This window comes from Mastomys coucha, unplaced genomic scaffold (assembly GCF_008632895.1).
Source record: "Mastomys coucha isolate ucsf_1 unplaced genomic scaffold, UCSF_Mcou_1 pScaffold18, whole genome shotgun sequence".
Lineage (NCBI taxonomy): Eukaryota > Metazoa > Chordata > Mammalia > Rodentia > Muridae > Mastomys > Mastomys coucha.
In genome coordinates this window covers 6,203,128-6,215,634 of record NW_022196900.1, presented here as the reverse complement: position 1 = coordinate 6,215,634, position 12,507 = coordinate 6,203,128, and the positions used below count along the sequence as shown (strand labels likewise).

The 12,507-nt window shown below is 43.6% G+C and overlaps 1 protein-coding gene across 3 annotated transcripts in view; it reads right to left on the bottom strand.

The window, feature by feature from the left end:
* Positions 1–12,507, bottom strand: part of Frmpd1 (FERM and PDZ domain containing 1) — a 103,435-nt gene that overhangs the window by 39,478 nt on the left and 51,450 nt on the right. For all 3 annotated transcript variants that reach the window (XM_031377283.1, XM_031377284.1, XM_031377285.1), the window contains exons 3-4: positions 1,296–1,453; positions 492–594 (exon numbers count right to left, since the gene is read on the bottom strand). In XM_031377283.1, the coding sequence (XP_031233143.1) occupies positions 492–594; positions 1,296–1,453 (261 nt within the window). The remainder of the gene's footprint in view (positions 1–491; positions 595–1,295; positions 1,454–12,507) is intronic.

Sequence of the window (12,507 nt, the reverse complement as noted above, 5' to 3'; positions counted from 1 at the left end):
CCCCCCTTCTCATGAGAGTTGGGCATGACCTATTCCGTTAAGTCTTTCTCCGATTCATCACTTTGTCTGCCACTCAATTAGACATCAATTTCAAATATGGGTGCTTCCTTCTACAAACTAACTTCACCTTCGTTGTTTGGGATTAAAGGTATGTTCTAAGAGTATGCTGGTATTCCAGCCAGAGGGATTAAAGGTGTGTTCGAATGCTGAGTCACATCACAACTAGAAACCATTTTTTTGTTTTGTTTTGTTTTGTTTTTTCGGTAAATAACACAATCTCCGGTGAGGTTCACAGCGTGATATCTACCCTACAACAGTGCCAGGTAGAAGACAGCAGATCATAGTACTGTCATAGCTAAAATGCCACCTTCTGAGATAGCTGGAATCGTTCTGGTGCTTTAAAGGGGACAGGCCAGCCTCAGCATTCCTGAGGCTTCACTTTGCCCTTTGATCACCCGAGTGGCTCTGGACACTGTAAGACAGGTGAGTACCTGAGAATGTCGACCGCTCGTTCACAGGAAAGGTCTTCAGCTAGTTCATTGTTCATCTGGAGAATCTGATCACCAGGGAAAAGCTTGCCATGAGCAGAGCCACCTGTTGGATAGAAAGCAGGTAACTGCTTAGTGTGAGCTGCCACCAGTCACAATGCACCTTGGAATGGCAGCCTGGAATGGCCCCATGGGCACTGGCTCATATAGAGCATAGTTTTACTCGTTGTAAACCACAGGGAAAGTACCTATTTCCTATCAGTTTCAAGAGATGGTGGAGACTGGCCACAGAAAGAAAAGGAACAGAACTGTCCAAACGGTCACAGCTGGCCAAGGGATTGAGTGTGTGTACATTCTTACGTAGATAAGCAGAAGTGAATGTATTTTAACCAGCATTAAACCTAACACCAGTACACAGCTCAAGCATGAAAACAAGGCTCTCCCAGCCTGCTCCTCTCCCCTAGGGCACAGCCTAGCTTTCACAGAGGCAAGTCAATTGTTTCTATTATTCTCTCCTCAGAAACTTGCCAGCCAGGACTTGCAGGAGTCAAAGAGGAGGGCTGGCTTATCCAAATACCTTCCCTGCCCTACACAGGCCCGGAGCCACGGGAGTGCAGAGCCCTGGCCAAGGCCAATGAGAGTCTAGGGCTCAGAGTAGCAAGTGTTCCTGGGGCCACTCCACTCTGGCACCAAAGGAAGATGAAAAGTCCTACAATGAGGTCAGAATTTTCCAGTTTCCCAGGTAGTACTTTTCTGCCTTTTCTTACAGTGTGGTGGGGGAGAAGATCCTTTTCCCATCAGCCCTACCTGCTGTGACAGCCACCACTGTGAGGGGAAGCGTCTCAGAAATGTGGAATCCATAGTTCTGGAGGAGGACGTCTTTGTCTAGTATTACTGTGTGCCTCACTGGTGTGAGCACCTGGGCTGGGTTCCCGGGTGGCCCATCAGCTGCAGCGACTTTAGCCCTAGAAGAGAAGGAGTGGATGGTAAAACAAATACACAGAACTTCAAAAGGTAGCTACCACCAGGGTCTGCCCAAGGATGACAGAGAAAAATCTGAGGTGAAGTAGACACCAGGCCTTTGTTTGTGGCAGGCAAGAGCTCTCCAGCAAGCTAAATCTTCAGCCCTTCCTGTTTGGCGATTAGGTATGGTTCCGCAGCCCAGGCTGGCCTCACTCGACATCTTTCTGCCTCTGTCTTAAGTGTTGAGCGAGATAAGGCACAATACTGGAGACAACATTAGGTAGGACTTAGCACCATGCTCTGGAGATGCTGTGGACAAGTAGAAGGCCGAAGAACAGGGATGGGGACAGGAAATCCTGCCTGGAAGAGGTAGGGTTTGAGTTGGACCTAGATATACATAGCTCAGGTTCTGGACTACAACATCAATGACTAGAAGGACAGATGGATTGACGGGTATTCCAGTAGGACGACTGCTTGAGGATGAAAGCCGCAGAAAGTTCAGGAATGAAAAGTTAATGTTTAAAGATTAGAGTTTTTATTTGTGTCTGTATGTCTCCATGTGTGTCTATGTGCATCTGTGCATGCATGTGTCTGTCTTTGTGTATGTGTCTCTGTGTGTGCGCGCGCGCGTATGAGTGTGTGCGCGCATGTGTGTGGGGACCCATGGAAGGCAGAAGAGGCTCCTGTGGAGCTGGAATTACAGGAGGTTGTAAGCTACAAACATGGGTGCTGGGAACTGAAATCTGGTCCTCCACAGGAGTAGCCAGAGCTTTAACCTCTGAGCCATCGCTCCAGCCCCAGGGGTAGTCTGCTTAGATGTTTGCTGATGGGCTTATTCTATAGATGGATGTTCCTTAGCTGGTTTATTTACCTCTATAATGCATTTTACTTCTGCTAAGCTTTGAAACTGTGAGGATTTCTATATGAAATTCCAAATAGCAAGAACTGCCTCAGTATTAATCTCTAAAAACATCCATATTCTCTCTACATCTAAAAAGCAGGGAAGCTGCATTTTCCCCATCTCATAAAACCATGAAGCAAATCACAAACGATTTTTCATCTGTCTGCAGCAGCAAATGGTTTTTTTCTGCCCTAACACTCAGTGGTTGATTCCGAACAAGGGCAGAGAGTGACAGGCGGAGACGTTTACCATTATTATAAACAGGAGGGCCCTGGAGAAGTAACAGCTCCCTCAGGCCTCTGCAGTTACTGTCTGTAACTGCTTCTCATCTATTTACTAAACACTGTCAGGAACTCTGCCTGATGCAACAGAACCTAACGCATCGGGGGCTGTCATTTATAATGACCTCAACACCCCACAAGAACCAGGAAGTATATATATATAAGTATATATAAGGCTCCCAGAGCCAGTGTTCTGAGACTGTGGAGAGAAGATCTGAGCCCTGCTGCTTAGAAGCAGGAGGTGGGGAAGGCAGGGGGTGGTCTCCCTCTAGGAAGTACACATGTTAATACAAAAGGGAGGATGATCTGCAGAGGGATCTAACCCAAGGCAGGGGGCCAAGCACAGTGAGTATAGCTGTCACCTCAGCTTTCAGAAGGCGAAGCAGGATGAGCTCAAGGTCACATACTGGCTGAGCTCTATAAGAAGACCCTGTTACAAAAACAAAAACAAAAACAAAAACAAGAACAAAAGCAAGGCATAGCAGCCCATACTTGTAAGGCCAGCATTTGAAAGGCAGAGTCAGTGGCTCAGGAGATCAAAGTCACAATGTGCTACCTGAGACTGCCTCAGAAAAAAAAGACACAAAAAATATTAAATTTATGTGCATGTTGTATGTGCATATCTGTGTGTACATACACACACATCAAGTACTCTTCGGGTCAGAAGAGGGCACTGGATCCCCTGAAGTTAGAGTTGTGAGCCACCCAGATATGTGTGCTGAGGACCAAACTCCATCCCCCCAGACCCAAGTTTAAAGCTATAAAATGGCTGCTGGTACATCTGTTGTTCTACACTGGAAGGTTGAGACAGGATGGCAGGAGAGCCTTTGAGTTCAAGGCCAGCCAAAGCAACAGAAAGAGACATCTTTGCCTCTTTAAGCACAAACACACAGAGACAGAGACAGAGACAGAGACAGAGACAGGGACAGGGACAGGGACAGGGACAGGGACAGAGACAGATAGAGACAAAGAGAGAGAGCAAGCTCTCAGCATGTGAAGCTACATCGATGGCTCAGCAGTCAAGAGGACTTGCCCCTTTTGCAGAGGACTCTGGTGCACTTCCTACAGACAACACAGGCAGCTGACAACTGTCTGTGACTTGAGATCCAGGGAATGTGATGCCCATGGTGGCCTCTGCACAGCCCAGTTAAACACACAGTGCACACATATACACACACGCAGGCAAGACATTCACACAAAAAATAAAATAATCCACAAGAAAACCATTATCTGTATTTTTAAAAAAATAGCAAAGAATATTATGGCAATTGAATGTTACAGAAGAAAAATTAAATATTGAATCAGGGATAAATATGCTATGAGAAATAAACACAGAAAATGGTCATCTTTCTTCATTTTAATTTTATTTAATGTATATTTGTATGTGTGCACATGCATGTGTGTGTGTGTGCATGCGCACACGCATGTGTGTTCTGTTCTTTTTCCATATTTACTTGGTTTTGAGGGTTAAACCCAGGCTGGAAGGTTTGCATGGCAAGCCCTTTTTTTGCACTGAAACATCCCTCTGGCCCCCACCTTTTTCCAGGGCTATAAAAGAAATTGGTGGAATTGCAGGATAGAATAAAACAGCCACAGAAAGGCTCCGACAACTCATTAAAAACAGATTAGTTGAAGGTATATTCGACGCCAGGCGTTTTGAATGAGCTAATGCTAGGCAGCTAGGAAGCACCATCAGAAGATTCAACTAACAAAATAGGTGGTGTGCATTCATTAACTCAGGTCAGAGAGATTGATTTAAGGGGAATGACCCAACTGTCACTAAGGCCATAAAGGAAGACAAATCCGGTACAAGTCAGACTGGATGACTGGGGTAGGGAGAGGATTAAATGTAGAACAATAAAAGCCCTCTGTTAAAACACGAGTTTAATGTCATATGGATTAGAAATTCTCTCAGATTAAAAAATAAATTTAGAAAAATAAGTCCAGGCATGGTGGCACGTGCCTGTAATTCTAGCACCTGGGAGACAGAGGAAGACAGACCACGAGTTCAAGGTTATCCTTGGCTGCACAGTGAATTAGGCTGGCTCAGGGTACCTGAGACTGTCTCCAAAATCCAAAAAAAAGAAAACAAATTTTATTAATTAATGGGAACAATAATAGTGGCGGTAGCAACAGCAGGGGCATAGCTACCACTGAGGAATGCTGGGATATGTAACTTATCAGATTATGTTAGCCCCTCATAATGAACACAGGAAGGATTTTGGCTTTTTGTAAAGATTTATTTATTTATTATTTATATGAGTACACTGCAGCTGTCTTCATCCACACCAGAAGAGGGCATCAGATCCCATTACAGATGGTTGTGAGCCTCCATGTGGTTGCTGGGAATTGAACTCAGGACCTCTGGCAGAGCAGTCAGTGCTCTTAACAGCTCAGTCATCTCTCCAGCCCGATTTTGGCTTTTATAAAGAGACTGGATCTTGTTTTTTGTTTTTATTTATTATTGCTAGTTTTCAGTTCTTATTTTAAATTTATTATTTTATGTGTATGAGTGTTTGTCTGTCTGCATGTATGTATGTGCACCACATACATGCCTGGTACCTTTGGTGACCAAAGTAGGGCATTGGATCCCCTGGAACTGGAGTTACAGGTGATTTTGAGTCACCATACAGGTGCTATGATCCAAATCCAGGTCCTCTGTAAGACCAACACGTGCTCTTAACCATCGAGCCACCTCTCTAGGGCCCCACACAGATAATTAAAAATAAAACTTAAAAGTAAATACGCTTTACAACTGTATTTAGACTGGTGGAAACGTTCTCAACAACCAATAAGGAATAGTTAAACCAAGCCCAGATAACAATTAGCCCCCAGTCAGGTGATGGTGACCCATGCCTTTAATCCTAGCACTCAGGAGGCAGAGGGAGATCTCTGTGAGTCTGAGGCCAGCCTGATCCACAGAGCAAGTTCCATGACAGCCAGGGCTACACAGAGAGACCCTGTCTCAAAAAACCAAAACCAAAACCAAAAAAATGCCCCCCAAACAAAAAACAAACAAACAAAATTAGCTTCCAATCGGTTCATCCACAAAGCATCAGAGACATACAAGGAATCATGGTTTGGGAAAGGCCCTTCCAGAACAACCTCTAAGCTATGGCTGGAACTCCCTTCCTAAGGATGAGCTAGTGGTTGTTTTGTACGCCCCTCCTACCCCTGCCATATCTCCCTACCACTCACAGAACACAAGTAGGCTTTGCCCACGTCCCCCATCCTCATAGGGACCCACTGAACCATGCCCTTCCCAGACTTTCTCTCTGGCCTAATTGTCGTATTATACGACAGTTTTAACCTTTACCCTCAGCTCTCCCAGCTAACACCTGCAGCAGGTCATCAGGACAAGGACAAGCCAAGTCTCATTCAAATGTCTTCTCCTGACCACTTATATGAAGCCCAGAGCGCCTGAACCTTTAAAAGCATCAAGGCTTCTCTGGCATGTAACTGACCGAGCTTTCATAGTGTGTGAATGAGCAAAATACCACAGATACACAGCCTGAGACTGCTCATCCGTCAGGTGTGACATTCCTTAAGGTAATGGCCCTATAAAGTTAGTGAATTAGCAAAGCGTGTAAATGCATATGAAGCCACTAGTGATTAGCCATGTAAACCTGGTGCACACCTCAGTGCTCCTTGATTCCTCTGCTTGATTAGGGCGTCACTCAGCTCTGTGACTAGTGTTCTAGCCAGGATTCATCTCTGCCATGTCCCAGAGCTTAGTAAACATTATCATGGGGGTGGGGGTGTGTGTGATAGCAGTTTCTCAGGCTTGGTTCCCAGAAGTCCTGCCTGATATCTTCCTCGCTTTCACCGCTAATATCAAATCAGTCCTAACACCAAAAGATCCCAAAAGATGTCCATTTCCTCCCATCTCCATGGTGACCATTCTAGTTCAGGCCTGTGGTGGGCTTCTGCTACAAGCTCTTAACCAGTCTCTCACTTTTGGTCCTCCTCTGTCTTTTCCTATGTCGGCCTGACCTAATTCAAGGTTGTGACTATGGCTCAAGATAGCCTGTTGCCATCACTCCAGCCTCCAAGTCAGTCATTCTGTTACTTTGGTTCCATCAAAACTTGTCTCCTTTGAATTCTTCAAACACAACAGCCTTTAGGCAAACTCTTTCTTCTGCCTGGAAACTTCCAACACACACACACACACACACACACACATACACACATACACACACACACACACACACACACACACACACACACGGCAAACTCCTTCTCTGCCTAGGAACTTCTAATACACACTTACACACACTCACTCAGTCTCTCTCACACACACACATAAAACACATACATACCCAAGGGAAGTTCTTTCTGCTTGGAAAGTTCCAACACACACACTCATTCTCTCTCTCTCATATTCTCTCTCATATTCTCTCTCTCTCTCTCTCATATTCTCTCTCTCTCTCTCATATTCTCTCTCTCTCTCTCTCACACACACACACTCTCTCTCTCTGTCACATACACACACACACACACACACACACACACAGACACACACACAGAGGAAGTTTCTTCTACCTGGAAACTTCCAACATACACACATACTCACACAAGCACACACACTTATACACATACATACTCTTTTTTTTTTTAAATAAATCTTTTGTTGTTGTTGTTGTTGTTTTGAGACAGGGTTTCTCTGTGTAGCCCTGGCTGTCCTGGAACTCACTCTGTAGACCAGGCTGGCCTCAAACTCAAAAATCCGCCTGCCTCTGCCTCCCAAGTGCTGGGACTAAAGGCATGTGCCACCACTGCCCAGCGACACATACTCATTTTTAGCTGCATTCTTTTTCTCAACATATCCAACCTGTCCAATTCCTATACAGTCTTATGATTTTGGTAGTAGTATCTCCATTTTCTAAATGTGCCCACTTCCTGCCCCATATACAGGTCACAGGATGATTTTCTTAGGAGTCAGTCCTTGCTGTCTACACTTTGTTGGGGCAGGGTGTTTTATTTTGTTTTGTTTTTGTACATTTTTTGAGACAGGATTTCTCTGTGTAACCCTGGCTGCCATAAAACTAACTCTGTAGACCAGGCTGGCCTTGAACTCACAGAGATCTAAGGCCTCCCATGTGCTGGGATTAGAGGTGTGAGCTACTATTGCTCAGCAGGTTCTCTCTTGTTTCTGTGACCATGCTCCATGCTCCAGGACTGCCTCAAGCTTCCAGCCAATCCTCCTGCCTCTATGTCCCTTCTCACAATAAAAGTTCTGGGGTGAGGAACATATGCCATGGCCTGACCTTAGAGTTTCCAGGGTTGGAGCTCTGGTTGTCAGGTTTGCATGGCAGGCACTTTTACCCACTGATCTCCCCGATACCTCCCTTTGCTTTTCTGAGCATGTCTTATGCTCTTGTGCAACCCAGATTGGCTTCAAACTCTCTATGGAACTGAGGATCGTCCTGTCTCTACCTCCTGAGTGCTGGGACTACAGACCCTCGCCTCCACACCCCGCTAACTATCCTCATTTCAAATAGGCCTCACACTTAGAATGGCCAGTGCTGTCCTCTCTAGGTTGCAGTTCTCATTTTGAGAGCTGAACCTTTCTTAATTCATGCGAAGAACTCAGAGCCAGTCGGAGTCTCAGTAACTGTCTGGAGAATAAAAGAGCACGCGGTTTCCACTGACTCCACCTCCGTGCTTCCAGATGAGCAGGCTTCGGTTACCTGACGCTTTCCCGTCGGAGGGTGTACTCTTTAAAACAGTGGAAGACAAACAGGGCCCCACTGTGTTTATTAATCCCTGGATAGCATCTGTGACTTTAGCTCAAAGTCTAGAGTTGACATTTTCCCCAAAGGCCACATCTAGCTTTTGCTTGGAAAGGGATTATGTAAGTACACGAACAAACCAGCTTCTCTCAAAGAGAACATTTAATATTTGACAGTAGCTGGCTTCTCTCGAAGAGAATATTTAATATTTGACAGTAGCTGGTTTCTACAATGAAATGTCCTCCCTGAGATATGTTTTAAATAGAAAACTAAATGGTGATCCAAAACCACATCTGTCTACCACTGTGGCAATGCCTGGTGCCCCCCAACCATCTGTCTGCATCTGTGGCAATGCCTGGTGCTCCCCAACCATCTGGTTACCTCTGTGGCAATGCCTGGTGCTCCCCAACCATCTGGTTACCTCTGTGGCAATGCCTGGAGCCCCCCAACCATCTGTCTGCATCTGTGGCAATGTCTGGTGCCCCCCAACCATCTGTCTGCATCTGTGGCAATGCCTGGTGCCCCCCAACAATCTGGCTACCACTGTGGAAATGCCTGGTGTGCTCTAATCATAAGTTGGAGGCCATTTCTCTGAGCTTACAACCAAAAAGCAAAAGACTTGTCATTATACTAATGGAACTCCCATCAGATAACTGGATTTACCCCTAAGGTAGAAGCAGAGAAAACACGGTCAATTCATCTAAACAGTTTGTAGAGGTTAATGCTAAATCTTATGGGCCATAAGTTCATGCTGAGCTGATCAATAACGCTGAAAAAGAAAAAAAATTCCGGTGAAAATAGATTATGCTTCCACTCTCCTCTGGCCTTTCCCTCTGTTCACTGACACTCTGGGAAGTGTGTCTTACATCTATGCAGGATCACTCTAGTGTTCTGGCAGCTTGTGGAGAAGCAGTTTTAAATCTATGTTTAAACACCTTATTATGTTTAGATTCAGTGATTTTTTTTTTTTTTTAAGAAGCTGACTCTGGTATAAACCAGATTTTATACCTAGAAATGTATTCAGATAAACCTGGATAGAGGCAAGTCTGTGTTGAAAAGGGAGTTAACCTGTTGTCACAATCAGAGGAATGTTCCGGTGTTGTGATAGTATCTAGGTGGGCAGTCAATGTAGATGCTGTGAGTGTAGCACCCCCACACTTGAGGGGACACCTTTCATCCTTACTATTTATTATTTTGTGGTGTGAGGGATGGAACCCAGGGCCTTACATAAACTGGGAAAGTGATATTACTATATTATATTCCCAGTCCTGTTACTTCTTTAAACATGATTTGGAGGTAGAAACGGTGGTATAAGTATGTAATCCCAACACTTGGGAAGCTGGGGCAGAAGATCCCATGGTTCAGCCAGCATGCACCACACAATGAGTTCACAGTCATCATAAGAGTTTGTCTTCCAGAGTGCTCAAATCTTTCAACTTTTCCTCACAGGTCAAGAAGCAATAGAAAAATATGGTTCCTGAAAGAATATTTATCATTAGGAATATTAGAAAAGACAAACAAAGTCACATCTACTTCCTGGTGAGTAGGTTATTTATAATGGGGCTGGACAACTAAGTCTGGGAAGCATGTAAAGCCAGCAGGAGGGGCCTGTGACACTGAGACGCCATACATACGTACATGTGTGTACATACATGTGTGCACATACGTGCACTACATTCAGTTCCGAAAGTCAAGCTGGATTGAAAGAAATCTTTTCTGAGCTTAAAGATAAAACTAATCTTGCTAAGTACAGCTCTCATCTCTAAAGATTAGAAATTCCAGTCAATGTCATGCTTGTATTAAGAATCAGGTGAAATTATTCAGTATGGCAGAAATGGCAACTGGGAGCAAAAAGCTCTGGAAACGAAGCTGAAGAAAAGCCCGGTTTAACAGGAAATGAGGCGTATGATACAATTAATATACGTGGGTTTAACACAGCCATCTAAAGCAGTCCGTAAGCTCAACAGCCCAGGAACGGTTCCTATCACCTATGTCAGGGCGAAGCAAGAGTTCCATGAATTACACAGGCAAACACTCAATGACAGCGACTCACAACTGCTTACTATGCTGAAAAGAAAATGGAGCTATATCTTTATTTCCTAGATTATATTAAAATAAATTCAACATTGAAGAGATAAAGATAGTGTATCTTTAACTATGCTCAATTAAAAAGTAAAACTTACATTAGGTCAAGATTTTTTTTAAAAAACGTGTGTATGTGTGTGTGTGTGTGTGTGTGTGTGTACATGTGTGTGTAAGCATGGAGGCCAGAGGTTGTTACTAGATGCCTTCCTGATCATACTTCACCTTATTCTTTCCTTTTGAAATAATAAAATGTTATATATGTATATGACACATAACTGTACATATTTATGGGATATCAATATACCATATATACTCATATGATGTTTAAATCAAGGTAATTTATCATTTCTTGTCCATGAGAATATTCAAAATCCCTTCATTTCCTTTTTTTGAGACAGAGTCTTTTGTAAATTTATTTTTTTTGGAATGGGAGCTCTCACTGAACCTGAGTGAACTGGCTTGCCAATGAGCTGTAGGGACCCACCACTGCTGGAGTTACAGACATATCCTGTACTTCCCAGCTTTGACATGGATGCTGAGGACCTGAGCACAGCTTTTTAGTGACTGAGTGCAGCCCCAGATTGTTTTAAATTTAGATGCAATAAAGAAATGCATCGAGGAAAAGAAGGGCTTTAACTATATAGAAACAGTAACTTCTGTCGGAGAAAGGACAAGAGGAGTATCAGCTTCTAAGCCAGTATAGCCTCATTTCTACAGTCCTAAAAAGATTTTAAAAGAAAACTGGGGGGCTGGTGACATGGCTCAGTGGGTAACAGCACTGACTGCTCTTCCGAAGGTCATGAGTTCAAATCCCAGCAACCACATGGTGGCTCACAACCATCTGTAATGAGATCTGACGGAAAGCTGGGCGGTGGTGGTACACGCCTTTAATCCCAGCACTTGGGAGGTAGAGGCAGGTGGATTTCTGAGTTGGAGGCCAGCCTGGTCTACGGAGTGAGTTTCCAGGACAAACAGGGCTACACTGAGAAATTCTGTGTCAAAAAACCCAACAATTCCTGGGAGGCAGGAACAGATAGGTTTCTGTGAATTCCAGGTAGATCAGCCAAGGCTACATAGTGAAACTTTGTCTCAAAACAAACAAACAACAGACAAACCATGAACCCCTCATTTATTTGTAAGGAAAATTACATTAAATTAAGGTTTTTATGTTGCAATACGGCTCTTTCTAAACAGTCTTTACTGTCCAGAAAAATCACCCATTTCCTTAAGCTTTTCCAAATTTTGGAGTCCAGGCTTTTGAAGGTCAAACGATTCTTTGAATTTCTTAGTTGTCTGTTGTTCTATCTCCCTTTTCATTTCTGATTTTATTTGGATACACTCTCTCTTGTCTTTTAGTGAGTTTGGTTAAGGGTTTGTCTATTTTATTGATTTTCTCAAAGAACCATTTCTTGGTTTCACTGATTCTTCGTATTCTTTTTCTTTGTTTCTAATTGATATCAGCCCTGACTTTGATTTTTTTCCTGCCTCTACTCTTCTTCAATGTGTTTGTTTCTTTTTTTCTAGAGCGTTAAGATTTACTTTAAAATTGCTGTTATGAGAACTTTCTCACTTCTTTCTGGAGGCCTTTAGTGCTATGAGCTCTCCTCTCAGTACTGCTTTCATTGTGTCCCATAAAGTGGGGTATGTTCTGCTTTCATTTCATTGGATTCTATAAAGTACTTAGTTTGTTATTTCTTCATTGGGAAGAGAGTTATTCAGTTTCATATCTATCACCTTGCACAAAATTCAAGTCCAAGTAGATCAAAGATCTCAGCATAAAACCAGATACACTAAACCTAATAGATAGAAAGTGGGGAACAGCCTTGAACTCATTGGTCCAGGCAACAAGTTCCTGAACAGAACACCAGGGGCTCAGTCTCTATGATCAATAATTAATAAACGGGACCTCGTGAAACTGAAAAGCTTCTGCAAGGCAAAGGACATCATCAATAGGACAAAAATGGCAACGTACAGACTGGGAAAGGATCTTCACCAATCCTATATCTGACAGAAGGCTAACATCTAAAATACATAAAGGACTAAAGATATTAGATACC